At 31.8% G+C, this 23,508-nt stretch overlaps 1 protein-coding gene across 1 annotated transcript; it reads right to left on the reverse strand.

Annotated features, from left to right (window-relative positions):
- Positions 1 to 1,001: 1,001 nt before the first annotated feature.
- LOC127727035 (leucine-rich repeat-containing protein 74B-like) lies at positions 1,002 to 21,896 on the reverse strand. The gene is made up of 14 exons (XM_052234429.1): positions 21,845 to 21,896; positions 18,606 to 18,722; positions 18,106 to 18,214; positions 15,896 to 16,074; positions 14,833 to 14,940; positions 13,226 to 13,319; positions 9,202 to 9,251; positions 8,670 to 8,751; positions 7,763 to 7,845; positions 7,088 to 7,282; positions 6,468 to 6,569; positions 4,513 to 4,776; positions 3,341 to 3,426; positions 1,002 to 2,039 (listed from the first exon to the last, which is right to left on the reverse strand). The coding sequence occupies exons 2-14, from the start codon at positions 18,666 to 18,668 to the stop codon at positions 1,976 to 1,978; spliced, it is 1,479 nt and encodes a 492-aa protein (XP_052090389.1). The 5' UTR covers positions 18,669 to 18,722; positions 21,845 to 21,896; the 3' UTR covers positions 1,002 to 1,975.
- Between the last annotated feature and the right edge of the window lie 1,612 nt (positions 21,897 to 23,508).

The raw sequence follows: 23,508 nt of genomic DNA on the forward strand, positions 1-23,508 counted from the left end.
AATTGAAAGAACAAATAAATTACAAAGTTCAAAAATATTTGTCAATCTAGGCTATTGTGTCTGGGAGTAGAAAAACCCAAGTGTTTCGAATGATTTTAAGAACAGTAAATTAACAGAAAATGATTACATCAATAATATTGCTGACTAAGGTTTTTTTCTCGATTTTCAACTGCTAATTTAATGTGTACTAACAAACTTACATATATATCGGAAGAACAAAGTGTTCATTTTTATTCCCTTCCCTTCCAATTGCAGATGAGCTCTATTGAAAAATAACACATTTTTTATCCTTGTCGCCAGTCACATTAAAGAAAATCATGTTTTTTAAAAATACTTCTGGTACCTACATGATATTTTATTCCTTTTTGATATAACATTTGATAATCGAAATTATTCAGTACGATTTGCAAAATAATAAAATCAAAAGTCAATGATCGTAGAATGTCAAAATAATTAGTGATTAGTAACACAAAATATCGGATGCCTGAGTACTAATGTGTTGTTGGTTTTGTAGTAACCATTCATCTACATAACATTTACTGTCATACGTTTTATCTGATTATAAATTTTACAGATAAAGGAAAATATCTTACAATCCATGACCAGTTGTGTGTCGTAAAAGGTAAACCGGACTCATCAAATCATTATGATAAATGTAGGCCTCTTCTTTGTATGACTAGTTGTCTCATTGAAAATCATAACACATAGATATAAGAAGATGTGGCATGAGTGCCAATGAGAAACCTCTCCATTTAAGTCACAATTTGTAAAAGTAAACTATTATAGATCAAAGTACGGCCTTCAACACGGAGCCTTGGCTCACACCGAACAGCAAGCTATAATGGGGCCCCAAAATTACTAGTGAAAAACCATCCAAACAGGAAAACCAACGGTCTAATCTATATAAAAAACGAGAAACGAGAAACACTTATGAACAACATCAACAAACGACAACCACTGAACATCAGGTTCCTGACTTAGGACAGGTGCAAACAAATGCAGCGGGTTTAAACGTTTTAATAGGCGCCAACCTTCACCCTACATGAAACAATAGTGTAATGTCCTTATTTTAAATGTACATGATTTAGCACAAAAAATATAATTTTCAATGATAATACAATACATAAACAATATAATACAAAAACAATACAATACAATATGATTTGAACAAAAACAAGGCATGACAGAACAATACAACACAACGCAACATATTTCTGTGTAAAGAATTTACGGAAATACCTTTACCATATTCATCTTTATGGGTATAGTTCTACAGTCAGGTCCAACAATTATATTGCTGGTACAAACACCTATAACGTATACCTTTAAACCAGTTGTTAACAAATCCCGTTTACCAGCTGCACATGAAAACGAATGAGAAAATGAACTTGGTAATCTGGAAGAAGTTTTGATAATATGCTCGTCTCCGTGTAGGTACCATTTCTAATGCAACTGGATTGTAGTGAATATTTTAACGATCAAATGTATCTAAATTAAGATGCCTGGAATTATAATCCATGATTAATAACACTATCTTTATATTGTTGTTTTCACAAATTCTTATGCATCTATTACTACTAGTTATAGTCCAAACAGTTTGTAATGATGTAAAAATATGTCCCTTGATGTTTTGACCCTTAAAAGTCAGAAGAAATACCATAACATCTCGTGGTCATGTGATCACCTCTTTTGTTTATCGATATTCGTCAAACTGTGAATGCTTTCTAATTTTAAAGTCGAAACAAAGCTATCATCTAGATCTGGATGAGTGAAAACTTGTGTTTACATAGAACACAATAAGGTTATCTTGAATTGCATTGCTACATCAATTGGTCTAGGAAAAGTTGGTTAGATTTCTGAATTAAATCTAATCTATACTTTCTCCATGTACAAATAATCCGTTGTTTGACATAAAGGTTGCTTCAAGTATATTATTGCACTTCATAAATGGTTTCTCCGGGGTATTTCTTATTTGCTAACTCACGGTTTTACTTCGGATGAGTTTTTCAGATAAACCTCTTAGTTTTGTGGCAAGCTCTCTAAAATTCAAAATTCACTTATGAACATAAATAGAATTAACATTTTCACTTCGATCAAATAATCCAGATTTATACAAATTTGATATTGCACAAATGTTTTATACATTTATGGATCAGTTTTTATCATTGATCATTCGCATATACAAAATTTACAAAAACAAATCATGATAACCAAAATAACTGGAACTATAATGAAGAAGTACATTTAAGGAACGGCAGTTTCCGATTTGGGTAATATTCGTTTTGTGTTGTTATCAATACCAAAATAGCTATAAAAATTTAATGTAAGGTTTGTATAATAAACTATCGATTTAGGTATTTTTAGGTAAAGTCCAATCTTTTTGACGCATTCATTCTACTGAATTGCCTATACGTGTGAAATATAATAAAATGAGACTCATTCAATAAAAACATTACGGTATGAATATACATGTCTTAAATGTCGCATCTTGACGTGTATTCGAAATTGGCTTTATCGAACTGGAATATATCACAAACGTGATGATTTTTACTTTTCCAATTGTCAATGTCCCATTTCTCAGCAGTAACAAACCCTTTGCTCCAAAGTATGGCGTTTACATATCTCAGTTTATACATTACGCTCGTGCATGTTCATACTATACGGACTCAATTAACAGGGCGTACTCCTTAAAACTAAATTGCTCCAACAGAGTTATGAGGAAGAACGATTAAAATCGACACTGCCTATGTTTTATGGTCACCATAACGAATTGGTTGACCGGCGTCTCAACTCACTAGCTATATGTTTTTGCGGTCTTAGAAATTTAGATGTCAGTATAGTTGTCTGATCTGTAATTAACCCATTGTTTCCTATTCCCAATTGTAATATTTTGAATGAGTGTAAATTCGCATTGCAGTTGATGCATGCAAAGCAGGAGACGCTTACACTGTCGAATAACCCGGTCGCACTCCTATTGGAGTTCATTCGATTCCCTCGGTTGATGTTTTGTTACCTTAATTTTTCTCCTTTTCAATTTGCGAGATTTGAACATCGGTAAACAACTGTCGACTTTAAATATCATACATTCTCCTTTTATGAGTCCAAATAATCAGAAAACACAAATGCATAATGGAGGTACCACTTATTTCTGTTTAATCCCCAGGATATTTTCAAGTGTATTATGCAGCGTTTGATGTTAATTTCACAATTTAAAAGTCTATTGTATTACTATTTTTTATTGCATCCATTCATTAGCTTCTAATGTATTGACTAAATAAAACTTGGAGGAATATTTGAGTTATCCTTCTTGCATTGACTTTTGAATTGCAATGCTACTTACGCAAGTTCTATTTCACCATTGTGATCTGAATCTAAGTGTTGCAGTAATTTATCTACTTTTGAACTAGGAAGTGGTATTTCTGCTGCCTGTAATATACGTTTATTAGACCTCAAATCACAGAAAGATTTTGCTTTTTGAAATGCAGTTAAGAAAAATATCTATGAAAAAGTAAAATAACAAAAATACCGAACTCCAAGGAAAATTCAAAACTTAAAGTCCTTTATCAAATGGCAAAATCAAAAGCACAAACACTTCAAACGAATGGAAAACAACTGTCATATTCCTGACTTGGTACAGGCATTTCCTTATGTAGAAAATGGTGGATTAAACCTGGTTTTATAGCTAGCTAAACCTCTCACTTGTATGACAGTCGTAAAAAAATTCCAGATTAATTCCAATTAAAGATCAGTAATGTGTTTGTAATAGACAGTTTTGAAAAATTGAAATAATCTGTGTTAAACGGAAGCTTAGGATATATGTATAGAATCATTTGACACAAACGTACCAGAGATATTTAAGAGTAATGTCCCTTTATCTAGGTTGGAATTGAATGCACACAGACTAATATATATTAAATTATACCTCAAATCACACGGCAAGTTTTTCCAATTGTAATGTCACACTTTGTTTTTAAAGTTTTACTTGAATGCACACATAGTATATGCAATTATTCAGTTTGTTTAGGTGATCAAAAATAAGATATACTTAGTTTGATCAACAACGAAAGAAAGAATCACAATTACGATTATGATATATTTGCATCATTTTCCCATTATTTGCTCTTCTATCCATAAAAGCTCATGGTTAAAGATCTCGGAAGCAACACTTGCCAATTTTACTGGTATTAAACGTTTCAGAGCTGATTGTCTGGGAGAATATGTTACACAAAAAAATTAAATAAATGTTTTGCGCGCAGGTAAAACTGGTTTAACTCCATTTTCTTTAATCTGTACCGAGCCAGGCTATCTGGACTAAATATTTATACGAGACGATATTTGTTGAACAGTTGTCTTTGAAGACAAAACATCTTTCCTATGGACTATATTTTTAGTTTTTAGTAAATCTACCTGAATTCCTCGCTTTATATTTTCAGTAAATCAACCTGAATTCCTCCCAATATATTTTTAGTTAATCTACCTGAACTCTTCGCTTCATATTTTCAGTTAATATACCTGAAGTCCTCGCTTAAATTCGTTGTAATCTATAGAATCACTATTGTCATCGTCGAATTCCCGGAAAAGCTTGAAAACCGATATACTTTTGTCTTCTAAGTATTGTTTTATGGCAATCAAACCCTCCGTTGCACTGTCCACATAAACTGGTTTAGTCCGAGATCCTTTCACACTTTCTTCACAACCAGGTTTTATCTTTAACATGGGTAAAACCTGCCGTACTTCATGCATTTTCTGATCAAATGATCGCGGTAAATGTAACCCCTTCAACAAAATACTTGTGTTTAGTTTAATTGATACAAGTGATATATGAAAACAATTAACAACGATTTCATTTCATTTCTATATAAATAAAAGTAGGTATATGATGTGTATAGGCCAAAGGGACAGTAACCACAAATGAACACAAAACGCTTCCAGAAGCCAACATTTGGTCAATACAATAGATAAGTCTTTATACAATGTCAAGCTGCAATCAAAGTGACTAATGTCACTGTTGGGAAGATTGGAATAATTGTGTACATATTTTCAATCCTTTTTTTTTTTTTATTTTCCATTGAGGCAAGGTGGTTGACAAAAATAACTTGATATAGCAACATCGCATATAGTGGCATTACTGTGATTATTTGAATTGAATATATTAGCAATTTGAATTTTTGTTCAGTACATATAATCAGATAATTGTGTGACTCATTGTCAGTGAGTCACTAAATTCGCATAACACATAAATTGAAATTTGATATTTCTATCAAATCATGTTAACAGTACATGCACAGAAGAAATTATAGAAAAAAATACTCTAAAAGAAGTTTATCATTTTTGTTCATCGGTAAACCCGGGGCCAAAAGATAAAGAGACTTGAAAACTGAAGATCTTTGTCTTCAAAGGTATACCTGTTAATAATTGTTTAGGAGCATTTCTATCTACAAAAAACTCATCAAAGATACAAACATTGGTATACTAATTTCTAACTCCTAAGGATTGCTTTTTCATTTCTATAGAAAGATTATGTAACACTGAACAATGCATGCTGACGATGAGTGGTTGTCGGGTGGAATACTTAGTAGGTTAGTTTTCATTTCCATAATCTAACATTAATAGTTTTATTCTACTGCTTTAAATATGAATTTTTCAGGCAAATGTTTTCATATTTCAAATGTTCAATTTAAGATTGCGAACTGTTTTTTTTTTAAATCTTCTGTCCTTCTAAACATTCGTCAATAATGATTTTGATATGGCCATGGTTGACGGGTGAGGAATTTGCGAAGGATTATTTTTTTTATTTTGGTCAGTAAAGAGGTTGATTTTCCAATAAAAACTCTGCCTCTGAGTTTAACTATTTCTTTATAATGGTAATTAATAATTATATCAGTAGTTTTTTTAGTACTCTTACTCAAATAAAGACCAAACTTTCCAACAAATTCACAGAACTAATGGCATTCATACTTGAATAAGTTACTCTAAAGATAAAACCGATTTTTTATTAGTTCTTTTGTGCATGTTTACATAGACATGCATATTTTGGAACTATATTTCAGGGTGTATAGATATAATAGCGAACTAGGCTACATCATGGTGAATGGAAACAATTACTTATTTGGCAAAAAATGTAACAATAATCCTTCCAAAACATTTAATTTAGAAGATACTTTCAAAGATCTGTCCTCAACACCAATAAGGTACGGCAAATTTCAACTCATTTGTTTCACTCAAGGGGTCAAATATCGAAATATTGTTAAACTAGAAAAATATGAATACCTAATCGTCTTACATGATATAAAGAAAGAATTTTCAACAACTTGATATGTATCTATATAATCCAGTAAATGGCATATCATTTTCCAGCATTTTATATGTATGAACATGGTAAATCTTCCTCCAGTCAGGACCGCGTTTGGGTAATAACATTAACGGTATATATATATATATATGTATACAAATTGTTACCAACTTACCGTTAAGTCAATTATCCTAATTTTCGTTGTTGATGGATCAAATGTGACTAAAAAATCTAAAGAAGTTTCTATTGCTTCCTTTGGTATGTAGTTTCCTCCAACCTGTAAGTAAAAAAACTACCAACAATTACTCTTCTAATGATTTATTTTATTCGAAGTCCATATATTTCGACCATAAGATTTCTGTTCAAACTAGTGCTAAGTTTTAAACCTGTGAGCAATGACATGTGAGTTTTTTCTTCATGTTGAAGGCCTCACTGTGACTTTGAGATCAAGAACAGCAATATTTCTTTGCTTTTGTTTTTCTTCATGTGCGCTTAGTGATTTTGTGTCATGAATTGATATACAACACGTCCTTTCTTTGTCATTGAATATCAATTTAAGTTTTTTGTTAAAAGATTACCAATATTCACTGATCACTAAGAGGAAGGTTTGTGAAAAAGAAATCGAACAATCTCGTGTGTCAATTATTTCTTTCATTATATTAGAACAACCAACCATCTGTCTTGAATTGAAAATTAAACATTTTAAAAACTGTGAGATCACGTTTGTTCCAGAATATTGCTAAGGATAATTATTTACTACAACGAATGCCACAGTAATAAATAGAATAGACATACCTTAAGAATTTCTAGTCTTTCATTAGATTTCAAACCACACATAAGTTTACCAAATCCTTCCGCAGTTATTCGGCAAGATGAGATATCAAGTTCTGTAAGGAATCCATTATTAGCCAATGCATCCCCAAATGCAGCCCCTCCATCATCATCAAATCCGTTCCACGAAACATTAAATGTCTTCAAATAGGCATTCTCCTAAAATTATAAAACAGAGCAATTCGACTTGCAAGTTGTTTCCCAAAACCATTTAAGAAATAAAAATCTATTTTTTATATAAACCAATGAATTATTTTGCGTAAACAATTTCGGAAATATTGGTTTTTTTCTGGCGTTTCTGGGTTTTTTGTGCATACCTTTTTTTTTCATTCGTATAGTCCACAAGCCTACATATTAGCTTATGTGATGATAAAGATCAAAGATTCAAAATTAAAGAAATTGTAGCTCGAAGTGAAACAGTGGGAAACATAATTCACAGCAGACTTTGTATTAAAAACATAAGTGAATGTAATAGAACATGGTTAAAAAAGGAACCAATTCTGCCTTCAGAGAACGTAAGCAATATTCAGACATATACTTTTAGCATTGATATCTCCATTATCTCGTTAAAGGTTTATCCTCACAAGCTAAAGAAAAAACTTTTTTGACAAAAAGGGCGTTTCTTTAAAGGGACTTTACCTTTAATCCAGATGAAATATGCAAAGCACCATGAGTCCTAAATTGGTTCCAACTGATGTCAAGGTATTTCAGTTTACAATTTTCTGTAATATTAATTGCCAATTTTAAATAGACACTCGTTTTGAGAAAAACAAATTATAAACTGATTATCAATATCTATATATAGGAAAACAAACTAGTACATATAACACATGATATTTCAAGTTTTGAGAATCAAAATTGATTTAAACAAACAATTTAATTGGTCTGTTCAACTGCACTTGAAAATTATCGTATTTATTGCGCACAATTATTGTATACATTTCACATTATAACAAACATCTTCTTGTAAGAGTGTAAAACTCTTTTCATAAAAACACACTAGTTAAATCTTTTTTCGGATTAATCATTTCTTTTACCGTATAGTTTAGGAACATTTAAACCAAAGGTCAAGTTACAAATCAAAAAGGGTGTTGTACAATTCATTTGGAAGTCCAACAAACTATAAGGTTGACAGCACACTGTTTAGGTTTTATTGGTCGTCAATATCCATTTATGCCAACAAACCAAAATCGTGTTAGGTCCCGGTGTTAACATTTCAAATAACTTCTTTCAACTTCACACATCTTCTTGATGTCCTGAATCAAGTTACATTTTGTTGATACAGTGCAAAATATATCTATAAAGATTGGAATAATTTCTATTGATTTTGCGAGGAAGACTTAGTACCTTGTTAATACAAGCAGGAGAAATCTTCACTCAAACATAATGTTTTATTCATATTTTTGAATAATTGCTTATAAAATATTTATATTTAATGTGCAAAATAGAATATGTATAAAAACAACTAACACCTATTTCTTTTGTGTAATAACTTGGGTTACCTTGAACACATGATTCACATGAATGTAGATGATTTTGTACTTACCCAATAACTGTTCAAATACCGGACTAGATGAATCACTAAATAAATTATGACTTAAGTTGACAAATTCTAGAACTGGATGTACCTGAAAATATGAATGAACGTTTTGTTTCATGCAAATATTGGGTGTACCTGCAAGTATATGTATAAATACACGTTTTGTTTCAAAAAAACGTTCTTGATTTAAACTAGAGTTATCAGAGGGTACATTTAAAAAAGTAGTACACAATACATGCATATGTTATCCTTCTAAGTAGTACACAATACATGCATATGTTATCCTTCTAAGTAATACACAATACATGCATATGTTATCCTTCTAAGTAAGAAGAAACGGTATTTTGATTCAGCGAAAGTTATTTTTTGAATGGTATTTTATTGCACCGGTTTAAGGCTAATGTTTATTTGCAGTGCTGTTAGTTTATGTTAGTTTTTAATCTATCAAGGGCTTAATATCAAAAGTAGCTATTTTTGCGTTCATTCCATATTTATAAATTAAATTAAATCGTATGATTATTATTGTAATATTGCTTACTTCTATTGACCGTGACAAAACTCGTGCATCCGAATCAGTGAACTCGTTTCCTATAAAAAAATTAAAAAGAAAAATATTTAAATTACTCTTGCAAAGATTTTTTTTGGTACAAGGGTGAGCAAGAACTAGACTTAAGTGAAGTTGAACTAGTCTTTTGAGAATCTAACCGTGTAAAATGCCAAAAGGTAGAACGTATAAAATCTGTTCTGAAAAGCACTTAATTCTATAATACTGGCATTTACACACAACAAGACAATAGTTACGTCTAAGAACAACACTAATGATACAGTATCAAAGAAGCTTGCAATTGCTGAAATCAAGCTTACAATATTATATTCATTTGCTTATATAGAAATCATGACTTCTCTTAATCAAACCCGAATTTCGGTGTCCGTACTTGCGGGAAGATTATTATGTTCTCAAAGAAAAACATGTAGCGTTTGTCGATATTATCAAAAGAGTACTGGTTTTAACATTATCTTTCCTATAAAATACCAACCCCATTTTAATAACGGGAGACAACTCTGAAACTGAGGAGACAAATAACTGCAATAAAGGACATAATCCTTGGAATAATTTATTTGTTGTTTATTCATAAAACTGATGTCTTTCGATGATAAACTAATATCCAGTTCTAATCATATAAGCTTCTTATAAACAAAATTCAAAAGTATTATGATTTTACGTTTTGTCCATCAGTAAATCTTTTGAAACAAGTGTAAAATACTGCAAACCTCTTCGGAAAGTGAAAAGCACAAGAAGTCTTTATTTCAGGAAAACACAATAATTCAAAATGATAAAAGAAAAAACACCCTAATTTCGTAACAATGTTTGATAACAGATCATTCTTATCCTGGCAGTTTTACTTAACGTTTGTTTGCCTTATACAATATGATATATCATGGAAGTAAAATGAGTCAATATAATACTTCCATGTATATATTTACTTCAATATTTATAATCCAACTCGAGTATAGAAATGAAAATATTTATGAATAAAGGTAATATAAAAATAAAAGGTGTGGTGTGATTCACAATTAGACAAGTATCCACCTGTGAACATAGGTCGAGGATGTAAGCAATTACAGGGCACTGTACGGCCTTCGATAATGAGCAATACTCATACCGTATAGTAAGCTATAAAAGGTCCTAGAATGACAAATTGTAAATCTATTCAAAAGGAAAAACCAGCAGCCTGATTTATGCTAAAAATAATAAACGAAAAAAAGATTTTTGTAGAAAGCATTCAACGACGACCATTGAATTACAGGCCCCTTACTTTGAATAGGTATACATATGATGTGGCGGGGTTAAACATGTTTGTGAGCGCAGAACCCTTCCCTAACCTAGGACCATGTTGTAACATCAGAGTGAGACGAAGCATACAATGCATTAACAAAAAATTACTAAGTACTGATATAATAGTACTCACAGTTAATGAAAGACTAATTACTGACCTGAGAGTACTCACAGTTGATGAAAGACTAATTACCGATCTAAGAGTACTCACAGTTGATGAAAGACTAATTACCGATCTAAGAGTACTCACATTTACTGAAAGACTAATTACCGATGTAAGAGTCCTCTCAGTTACTGAAAGACGGATTACCGATCTTTGAGTACTCGCAGTTACTGAAAGACGGATTACCGATCTAAGAGTACTCACAGTTGATGAAAGACTAATTACCGATCTAAGAGTACTCACATTTACTGAAAGACTAATTACCGATGTAAGAGTACTCTCAGTTACTGAAAGACGGATTACCAATCTATGAGTACTCGCAGTTACTGAAAGACGGATTACCGATCTAAGAGTACTCACAGTTGATGAAAGACTAATTACCGATCTAAGAGTACTCACAGTTACTGAAAGACTAATAACCGATGTAAGAGTACTCTCAGTTACTGAAAGACGGATTGCCGATCTATGAGGACTCACAGTTACTGAAAGACGGATTACCGATCTAAGAGTACTCACAGTTGATGAAAGACTAATTACCGATCTAAGAGTACTCACAGTTACTGAAAGACTAATTATCTTGCAATAGTATTAAAACATTTGACTTTTCTACACTTTACACAAGTATTCCCCATTCCAAACTAAAAGACAAATTGAAAGAGTTGGTATTACTTTGTTTCATTCAAAAGAATGGCGAACGTAGATACAAGTATCTTGTCTTTGGATACTAAAGATATAGTTAAGTCTGCCTCGTATCTTGACTTACATCTAGAAATTGACAATGAGGGTCGGTTGAAAACAAAACTTTACGACAAAAGAGATGATTTCAGCTTCCCAATTGTGAACTTTCCATTTCTATGTAGCAACATTTCAGCAGCGCCTGCATACGGAGTATATATCTCCCAATTGATGCGATATTCCCGGGCTTGTATTTCCTATCATGATTTCCGTAATAGAGGATAGCTGCTCACAAGGAAGCTATTAAACAAGAGTTCCAAATGGTGAAGTTGAAATCATCCCTTCGTAAATTTTACGGACGCTATCACGAGTTGGTTGACCGTTATGGAATAACCGTTTCACAGATGATATCGGATATGTTCCTTATGTCGTAACTACAATACCCTTCCCTTTTCACGAATGTGACCTACCGAATAAAACTATTTACCGGATTTGTAATAACATAAGCAACACGACGGGTGCCACATGTGGAGCAGGATCTGCTTACCCTTCCGGAGCACTTGAGATCACCCCCAGTTTTTGGTGGGGTTCGTGTTGCTTAGTCTTTAGTTTTCTATGTTGTGTCATCTGTACTATTATTTGTCGGTTTGTCTTTTCATTTTTGGCCATGACGTTGTCAGTTTGTTTTCGATCTATGAGTTTGACTGTCCCTCTGGTATCTTTCGTCCCTCTTTTTTAATTACCGATCGAAGAGTACTCGCAATTACTGACAGACTAATTACCGATCTAAGAGTACTCACAGTTACTGAAAAGACTAATTACCGATCTAAGAGTACTTGCATTTACTGAAAGACGGATTACCGATCTAAGAGTATTTGCAGTTACTGAATAAAATTGAGAAAGGAAATGGGGAATATGTCAAAGAGACAACAACCCGACCAAAGAGCAGACAACAGCCGAAGGCCACCAATGGGTCTTCAACGCAGCGAGAAAATCCCGCACCTGGAGGTGGTACTCAGCTGGCCCTAAATAAAATTGTGTTCTAGTTCAGTGAAAATGGACGTCACACTAAACTCCAAAACACATAAATGAACTAAAATTTTAAAAAACATACAAGACTAACAAAGGCCTGAGGCTCCTGACTTGGGACAGGCGCAAAAATGCGGCGGGGTTAAACATGTTTTGTGAGATCTCAACCCTCCCCCTATACCTCTAGCCAATGTAGAATAAAGAAACACATAGCAATACGCACAGTAAGCTAGTGGCAGATCTAAGAGTACTCGCAGGTACTGAAAGCTAGTGATGCTTTTATAAACGCGTTTAAAACCAGTCAAGTAATTTTAACTGACGTTTTTATTTTTATTTTTAATGAGGCAACTTTTTTTTCTTTCTTACTTTGACTTAATATCTTTAAGTTCTGAGAGCAGCTAGTGAACATTTATCTTGAAATAAAATAGTTATACAATTACTTTAATATTTATAACTATAATTACAAGCAAAAGACAAGTTTCCATCTCACTATATGGACAATTTCAGGTAATCTGAATATTGCATGAATATCTGCGATTGATATCTTGCATTTTGTCCCATTAATAATTTACCATGAAATGAGAATAGATTGCAAAGCAAACATGGCTTTTGATCGATTCTTCATTCAAATAAAATTCCGGTAAAGACTTTGGAATATATCATATTGAACACTCCAGGAACTTTTTTGAAAATATCTGCAATTTCACACCATTCACATTCTTGTTTCAATTGATATTTCATACCCCACATGACTAATATGGAAAAAAAAAACACTTTTATGAAGATTTTCACAGATCTTAATTGCTTACATTTAATAAATAATCATGCATTCCAGTACCACCTTAATGGTCTATTTACCTGAGATATCTATCTTTTGAATAAATCGGTTGGTATCCAACATCGTTGCTATGGTTTTTGCGCCAAATTCTTTTAATTCGTTTTCTGACAAATCCTTGACAAAGAAAAGATAATACGTTAATTGAAAAATTGAAATAAAGTGAATTTTATTTTGAACAAAATATATAAGCTTCAACTTTCGTACTGATAGTGTCGTGTGGTGTCTGGTTACCGAGATTGATGTTGAATGCGAGATAAGTACCGATTATCAGGTTGTCTGCATATTGATATTGTAAAATAACAGCTGCGAGTCACAATATGGAGCTTTTTGTCGAGTGAGCGCAGCGAACAAGTTCAAAAAGGCTTCATATAGATTAGACCGTTGGTTTTCCTGTTTGAATTGTTTTACACTTGTCATTTTGGGGCCCTTTACAGCTTGCTGTTCGGTGTGAGCCAAGACTCCGTGTGTGTTGGAGGCCATACTTTGACCTATGATTGTAAACTTTTCATACATTGTGACTTAGATGGAGAGTTGTCTCATTGGCACTCATACCACACCTCCTTATTTATATTCATATTGGGTCGAGCAGCTGATACTTTACAATATAATAATGCAGACAACCAGATAATCGATTTATCGGGTTGTAAATGCGTATTTTGCATGATAGAAACAAGTGTTTTCTTTGTTTCACCAGCAAACCGGAAGATCACTTGATAAGTTCGGGTCAAATTTACCAACGTTGATTCATTCATTTTGACGTCGGGGATATGTCCGCTTTAAATTTATTTAGGCCATGTCAACGTATTTGACGTCACAAAGTCGTGATATGCAATTTTGTTAGAGCTGGGCAGAGTGATACCGGCAGTGGGATGACCGATAATAACAAATATTACATAATTATGGTGTAGCATTCTTCTTTTTTCGTTGTTTATAACGACCACGTTATTCAAGGGGAATTTTTTAAAGTATATGGACGCTATGTTTCTATTCATTATATATTGACGGTCGATAATAAAAACCTTACAAAAATACAATGTAAAATACACAGAAAGAACATTGAGGTCCATTTTCATAATACACTGTTTACATAAACAATATTTAAATAGGGGCTTTCACTTAGTCAATACACTATATATGGACCTGTTAGATTATTTTCGAGCTTCGTCCTCGGTCAATATCATCTGAACAGGTCCATATATAACGTATTGACCTCGTCAAAAGTCCATAATTGATAAATTATAATTTATAACTAAGGCTTAAATTGAAGCCTACCGTAAATTTTCCTTACCCTAACATTTAATGGACATTTTCGGTTATGCACTGTTGAAGTGCAGAACATTTCCCCAGTCTATACACAACATTTATTTATTTTTTTCAAAAATCAAACTATTTTACGTAAACTTTTCTCTCAGGAAGAGGGATACAAGTATATATTGGCATGATTTAAGATCGTGAATTGTAAAAGAACAATAACATATGAATGAAACACGACTAAATTGAATAAAAAAAAATCTAGTTTGTGTTAGGCATCTATCATGGTTCGGCATTTTTTTTTTTTTTTTTTTTGACTGTTTTCCTTTAATCAGGATTCTTTTTATTATGACACAAATATAATTTCTACACTCACAAGATCTGTAATACTGTTGTTTTCGACCATCATTTTCTGTATATAAGATATACCCTTTTGACCAATATTGTTCCCTCGAAGATACAGACACGTCACTGAAGTATTCACCTGTCAATAGAGTCAACATTTTTTTCATTGATATAAATATGTAAATAGGATACGGATTTCTAGTTAAGATATTTACTATCCATATCTCACTTAGGTGTTTAATTGTAAATAGATACAAAATAATAATCAAACATTCCTTTTGAGTTGGGGTTTCGTGAAGATTAAAACAAACCTCTGATTTATGTCAAAGATTATTTAAAGATATACAAGACTTGGGATTTCTGGTAATTTTATGGTGTCTTTGTCCAAATCTAAAGCCCAAATGTCCTTATTATAACCCCCTCCGGTTTCTAAATTCGTTTTACGCATTACATAGATTGTTTTTCTTATCGTCAATTTTTTTAAGAGTACCCCGCATTACACTGCTCTTGTCGAAATTACGTCCAGTTACGTGCATTTTGAGACATCAACTCACAAATATATTCTTATTCTTCTGGTTAAAGAATCCAGTTTATATAAGATACAATAAACCAGGCAATTTAGAAACAATATGATATACGCCTTATGACTCTTAATTTGACTTTAAATTGAACGAATATCTGAATAAAAACGAATAAATAATTTAACAATCCTTCGTGCTGTTATTCAACATATACACATTACGGTTGAGTTAATGGTAATTAAGCATTCAGTAACTTTTAATTTTCTGTATATATGTATAAATGAAATTAAGTGAGATATACAAATATATTTAATACAGTTCAAGAATTTCTAATAGCCCAAAACACTAATTAAGACTTTGACAATTAATCACCCAAAGTTTAACAAAAAAATGAAAATAGAATAAACCTCGAATCCAAGTCATAAAATGATCAAACTTTTTATATCTATAAATCATAAACATTTTTGGGCTTTTTTAACCATGTATTACCTTCTTCTCGACATCTACACATCGATCCAATCTTAATTGTCATATGATGTATTCATAAAAAAATAAATATTTTGTGGTACTCACTAACATCGCTATAGACAAAGCCATTGTCCCTCCCTCTGCTAGTCCATAATATGGCAAGTTTAAAATTGTATTTCCTTCGGCTAGCTGTTTTGCAAGTTTTGATGAAGGAACAACGTGTTGCATTTTACAAGCTCGTATATATGTTTGGGATCCGGTTATGTCAAAACTTGGTCTTTTTACTGTAAACACAAAATATATTAGTTGGTTTCATTGGTGTTAAACAACTTTATTGGATGTTCATTTTGGGGACTCGACGAAAAAATTTGTTCGGAACAGATGATCATAAAACATCTATTTTTGAGATTTCAAGTTTTCACAATGGAAGGGAAGGGCTGTAAAGCATTGGAGCTTCTGGTGTTATACATATGAATGTCATGAAAAATGGGCACTGAATATTGTTAAGAAATAGGACTAAGACGGTATACTGTTTTATAGAGGTATGTCAAACGAAGAACCTTGCACCCAGCTGTAATGTTTGTCCCTCCCTATTCAATTTTATGCTAGTTGATAGAACTATTGGTCTTGTTCTCCGGTAACGACCATTTTAGCCCCCATCTGTATTCGTTTATGCGCATCACCCGCATTACTAATATATTGTCGTTTTCTCTTCTTCTGAATATCGTAAAAAAATGCATTCAGTTCTTATATTTATGGTATTATTATTTTAAATGGAACAATTATAATCAATCATAACCATTGCATACCAATACTTAAACTTGCACAAGCTGCACTGAAGACAGAAAACAAACCGGTGCAAATGAGTCAAGGTTGAAGACAATATAATAACACAAATCACCACTAGTAGACACACACACCGTTTCAACAAAAAAACTACGAAAGGAAAGGGATTGATTTATTTCTTCAAACGTTAAAGTGATAAGAATGCAAGGCATTACTAACATCCATTGAGAACATTCATATATTTTTTTCAGAAAAATAAAAATTATGAGTGTAGAATTCACACAGTTATTCTGCATTCCTAGAAACTTAATGAACTCGGCTAACTCGGAATAGTATGTTCATGATTGCTACCAGCCATATAGGCCCCTGCTGTAACGACTATTGATTCCAACTGTCTGTAATAGTTAAAATCTGTCTTTTATTGGAGGGTAATGAGAAAATCGCTGCAACTGCATCCTTTTTAGACAAACCAAGTATGTAAAAATCAATTTGTCTATCGAATTATGATATTGCTTAAAATTGTTATGCGTGAAATGGAACTTTTAAGAAAGAAGGAACTACGAAGAAACTAATCGCGTTTTCGTCAAACCCACATTTCATATTTTGATTTACCTTTTCGCTTCATCTATTGCACATTAGTAATGTGCTGGAATCTGCTCACATTGAGCACAGACCAGAAAATATAGATATAAAAAAACACGTTAAATTGTAGTTATTGACATTAAATGTGTCTCCCCCACTGCGAAGCTGCTAGCAACAAACATTAACTGAAAAAGACAAATTACTACTTATATTCGAAAAGGGAGAAAAGATAAAGTTGGCTTTGCCATTGAAATGTTACTTTTCTATTTTTATAAAATAACAACTATTTTTCCCAAACATTGATTTCATCTTTGTTTAATTCTACATTCCAAATGCACTTGGGCTAGTAGATTTGTATGTTGATGTTTGTATATTTAATTCGCTGTAAAAATGTCTTGAGTAGTTAACATTAACATTAGGTCGTTGACTACGTGTTATAAATTTACTTTTAAAACATTTAATTTTGTGTTGAATTGAATCAATGACTTTAGATAAATTAGTATTTTCGCTTCAAGAGGCAAATTTTATTATAATGAAAAAAGATGTTTTAAATAAACATTTACGTCAGGTTTACCTTTAAACAAAGTTTTAAAATCCAGTAAATTGTGTGCTTAAGTATAAAACTTCCTTTTTCATTTTCAACAGGAATTTGTAAATAAACGCTTATCCTGATGATTTTCATTGCAATAACACTAAATGATTGAATGATTAAAAATGCCATGGATTTTTATCCTGTGGCACACCTTAATCCATCAGGTTTTAGAAGGATTTGCAATGCAAAATTTCAAATTTTTCTTATACGTGTTTGTTCGTGGTCTTTTCATCTCTTTTTTGGGGGGTTACATTCAATATTACCATCCGGGTTACATTCAATAACTTTCCATTGCTTCTTTAAAGAAAAAAACAAAAAGAGTAGAAGACAACTCGAAGAAAAAGAAGTCACTTACCTGCTACGTTTAAAACCGTTTCCGAATCATCGTCAATAAAAGGTTTATTCCTCATTTCTGACTCCATCAGACAATCAACAGTTAACGACGAGCTTCTTTTTTCATGAGGCTAAAACAAAGTGTGCCGCTTATATCCACTTTTATATTTATTGTATTTCGGGAAAAAATAAATACAGTGTTCCCTTATATCCACTTTTATATTAATCGTATTTCGGAAAAAAATAAATATAGTGTTCCGCTTATATCCACTTTTACATTATTTGTATATCGGGAAAAAAAACAACATTATACTCGCATCAATAATATAATGATTATGTTTGATTCTCTGTTTGTCAATGTTTATTAATCTTTTGAAAACTTTTAAATTGACCGGTCAAACTAAAACCACAACAAGGAGTAGCAATTATTAATAATCGTCAAAATATTTAATAACAACATTCAATGAACTTAACTTTACAAATAACAATGTTCTCAGTAGCAAAAATAGATTATTATCTTACCTTCGATAGCCGTTTCTCTGCTTGTTTCTTTGCGTTAATTTTTACGTCTGCAGTGTTTTCCATATTGATGTTTGATGCTACGCCGGAAGTGGAGTCCAATTTGCCGCCATTATATCACTTGACGTCAATACAAAAGACTTAATGAGAACTTATTTTTCAAACAATAAAAATAATTGTGACTTCAATTAAATCCAAACGACCTAAACATAAACATTTAAATGCAAAAATGTCGTGAACTTTATAGGGCGGTGTTAAATCCCAAGGATTCGTTAGAATTTGATATCCAATAGATTCAATTTAGAAATTGTTACTTTTGTGATTTATCGTTGTAATTAAACATGAGGGTTATTAAAAAGATCAAATGTTTTGTTGTAAGACTGTTGGTTGGTAAATGAAGTAACTTTATGGCAGGCGACAAATATAGCTATCTGTTGATTCGTGTATCCTATATCCGGGTCTTTATTTATATAAAAGATAGTTAAACTGTATATAATGTTTTTGGGCACTTTTACCTTTTCAAAACATTTTATACAAAAATTTAAATGCACGTATTTTACTGATATTTTCTTATCTTGTACTAAATTGCCACTGAAAAATGTCAAAAACATCAATAAATATAAACACATAAACAATTTAATAGCTTTTTGACAAGGTGTGATTTCTAACGTTGGAAACGAATTTAATTCGGTAATTGGAAAATTGACTATTGGAGGAAAACAGATACATAAAGAGAAGGGAAATGTAGTGAAAAAATCTACGAGAAAGCAACCCAACGATGAAAAAATGTTTAATAAATTAAGTACAGGACAATCGATCCATTACAATGGCATAATAGATAGAAAAATACAGGTACAAGAAATTTATTAATAAACAACACCATTTAAAGAAATGTTCGTAGTTACTGGAAGCAATATAAGTAGATGTGTTATGGTTTCCAATGAGACAACGACCATAGGGCAAGGATTAAGACAACTATAGGTCACCGTACGGCCTTCAGTGGACAATTACCCATCAAAGACCAATGAATAAGATACTTAACATTATTTACCACACGCCCTTCAATGAAAAAAAGTAAAGACGTTAGAACTTTAAAACGGCACCCAAAAATGAAATAAACAATTAACGATCTTTTTGACGTATAAGCAAATATGGTATTATAAGTAAAAGTAGAACAGAAGACAACGATAACCGCATGACGTCCGACTCCTTACTTTAGACAGACACCTTAAATATGTAGTGTTGTTCAACAAGTTTTTTTTTGGCATTCCCGCTCTTACTGCACAACGAAAACTCATCAAGGATAACAGGAAATGCACAATAAAATAGTTGAGCGAAAACAGCTTGGTAAGTAGTACCTCATGTTTGACAAATATTATCCACATGTAACCGAAAATAAAGGAAAAACCCTAATGGTTTAATAAAGTAGCTAGCTTAACATTCCAGTTATCATACACAACAAATCAATCTGCAAAATGATTCGGTGATAGATTTAATAATGATATATAATCTTGTGTAGTGACAGTTGTTAGGTTAGAGCATTCTTCTAGAGGGAAACCTGTTTTTACTCTTCGTGTTCTGACCATCGGTACCGATTTCATGACATACGGACCTCTAATTGTTTATTGACCTCCTATACGCAAGAAATTAGATAAAGCAGTTACCTTAATGTGTGATATGCCATTTAATGCATAACGTATCTCAAGTAATTTAAATGTTTTGTATAACTAAGTTTTTTTCAGTTTTCTTGTCCATACTCATAATATAGATTGAAGTACATAACAAACAGCACAACATCAAGTTTTTCAAATTTAATATTTTAATACATAATTGTTATACGTGTGTCTGAATCAGTTTTTCCCAGTCATAAGATCTAGTTTTTTGTCATTTCTTTACTTGGTGGGATGTGTGAAATTTCGTATATTCAGCTTTTGAAAAAATAATACTCGTAACTTTTATGGCGTATATAATTAAAATATTTCTGTTTGTATTTTAGGTGCATCAAAAATTTTCCAACATAGGCAAAGATTTTTTGTTTTATTCCATTATTTTCAATGTCCATATAGATGTTTTGTAAAACAAAGGGTTTTTTTTAATTGCCTTTTCCATACTCATATTACAAACTGAAGTAAATTAAAAAACAGCACACAATTATTTTTTAATTAAACTTTTCCAATATTTAAAATGTTATTGTTGTAGATTACGATTTCCTTGCACATGTGTCCGAAACAGTTTCTCCCGCCCGAACATAAGATATATTTTTGTCATTTCTTTACATGGTGGGATGTGTGAAATTTTGTATATTCAGCTTAAAAAAATATTTAATTCATAGCTTTTAGGGCATATATAATTCAATGTCGTGTTTCTGTGCTAAGCTTCATCGGGTCCGAAAAACTAAAACTTAAAAGACGCAAAAAGCATTACATTTGTAATTGTGTATAAACACTAAAACCAAAGGGGCCTATACAGGACACTCTACATGAAAAAAATATTTGATCACCAAAATGAATTGATAATATTTTTTTTTTCATCAGATTTACTGTAAAGTTAAGAACCACATGTTCTTAAAATATCTAAGGAATATATACTTTTAGCAGGTATACTTTATAATACCATCATGATTTAGTTGACTGGGATAGAATGCATGTGCCACGGCTGATCATGCGGATATATTCCAAATGTCCTAACCACAATTCTGTCTTCCTTTCCTCGATAATGACGTCACGGAATGCGACTTACCACCGATTTTCCCATGAGCAACACAATGAGTGTCAATAGTTGAGCAGAATTTGCCTACACTGAGATAATTGTTTTCAATTTTTTGTTGCTTTTGCTTAAGTATTCAGTGTTGTATTTTGTCCAATCTCATTTTAAAATGTTTATGCTGTTCCTATCGATAACAGTCTTTGTCTAAATCCCTTTTCCTGAAAATGTTTGCATTTTTGTTTTGCTTAGTTTTATGTGTAGTTTTTTGTAAACCTTTGTTTGTCCTTTCTTCGGTCTTTTGTTTTCTCTTTTGTCTTGGTGTTGTCTGTTTTTTCTTCCGACTAATGATTGTTTATTGTCCCATTGATAACTTCTGCCTTTTCATTAACTCTTTTAGACGACATACTATTTCAAACAGTTTTTTTAAACTTGAAAAGGTTTATTTTATCTGTGAAACTTAATATTTTATGTCAAAGTATTTTAAATAAACAAATATATCAAAGTATTTTAAATAAAAATATATTATTTGACTTTACCAGTTGGCTTGTGTAACATACCCCAGGTAACTCCATTAAAGACAGAAATTCCTTTATTATTACATGCAATGTTTAAATACAAAATAATTTGACATTTCTTGTTTAAATATTGAAAGTGCACTTTATTGGTAATTGAAAGCACTTGCAGTTTAATCCAATTAGTATACGAAAGATATTACATAACTGACAAATTGTACTTAATAGTTCTTTAGTGACCGTGTCATAAACCGTTCATATCGTGCCATTCACAAAAACTCACGAGAACCACCTTTCAATTTCTTTTGCGAAAGAATACAATAAGAATTTAATAAATTGTTATTACTAATTATGCACTCTAACAAATTCGGTATGAGCATATTATATTATTAACTATATGTATAAGTGAATCAATTCTGTTTTATAAGCTTATGCCACAATGGGATATATTCTGTATGCCTTGTCTTGGCAGTAGTAGCATTATGGTTTGTCAACAATTACCCGTACAAATACCTGTACTGATACGTTCAGCCCAGTCACTTCTATAGTAAAGGATTCGCGCACTCGAATTGCTGGTATTACTAAGCAAATAAAAATGCTAATAGATGTAGACGACAACGAAGGTTATGGATATTGTGTTATTGATATGGAATTTAAATTAACAACGGTACATTTTAAATTAACTGTTCATATAGATAATGATGTTCATCAAAAAATTGTACTTATCTATTTGGGTATAAATATTTTATATTAGTTTCAAGCTCTTAATACCCTATATATATATCAGGGGTCTAAATACAGCACAAACAACATTTTCCAAAAGACCAAAAATTGAAAAAGTATATTTTAACAAAACGCATTTGACTAGCAGGTCGAACAACGGATGTTCTTAAACCCTGCTGACTGCCATGGCGATTGCCAAATAAACGGACCACAGATGTAACAAAATAGATCTTAATTTTAATCTAATACCAAATAGAAAACAAAAAACTTGCGGAAAAGATGGTATACCGCAAACATGAGGTGCAAAAATTTGTACACCATATCCGGATTTCGACAATTAATGTTTCTTCAGTGATGTTAGGAATCGAAACGGTATTTGGAAGGCCATAAAATTTACCTCAATTTGGGATTGACTCTTGAATTTTGAAGAGTCGAAAAAGGATGAACGGATCATATAAACCCGAAGGCAAATATAATACAAGCCCAAACGAAAAAATATAAACAAGTCTAAATTGAATATATATATATATATATATCTTTATTCTCAATGAATCATATACATAGGTATAGAGTAATATTTATGTACAATTTAACCCTATATGTATTACGTGTTCTAAACTTTTATTCTCAAGAGCTTATCTAAACATATTTCACCAAGAAGCGTGCGTTATTAGCAGTAACAATTATATATTAGGTTCTATTTTTAATGACGACTGTTCTTGTTAAATCACTGCATATGGTATTTTTGGTGGTTAATATCACTTCTGACAATATTAGTTTGAAACAAGACTAAAATGTTTCTTTCATTTTTTCTAAATGTTAATTCTGGGAAAAAAAAGATATCTTCCTGCACTGTTGTTTAATGAAATTAAGGGAATATATTTGTTACTTTTCTAGACGCGTTCAAATTAGACCTAGCATGTTCATTATACCCTTTTCTATTGTTATTGACCATAAGATGATCT

Source organism: Mytilus californianus, unplaced genomic scaffold (assembly GCF_021869535.1).
Source record: "Mytilus californianus isolate M0D057914Y unplaced genomic scaffold, xbMytCali1.0.p SCAF_19, whole genome shotgun sequence".
Taxonomy (NCBI): Eukaryota; Metazoa; Mollusca; class Bivalvia; order Mytilida; family Mytilidae; genus Mytilus; species Mytilus californianus.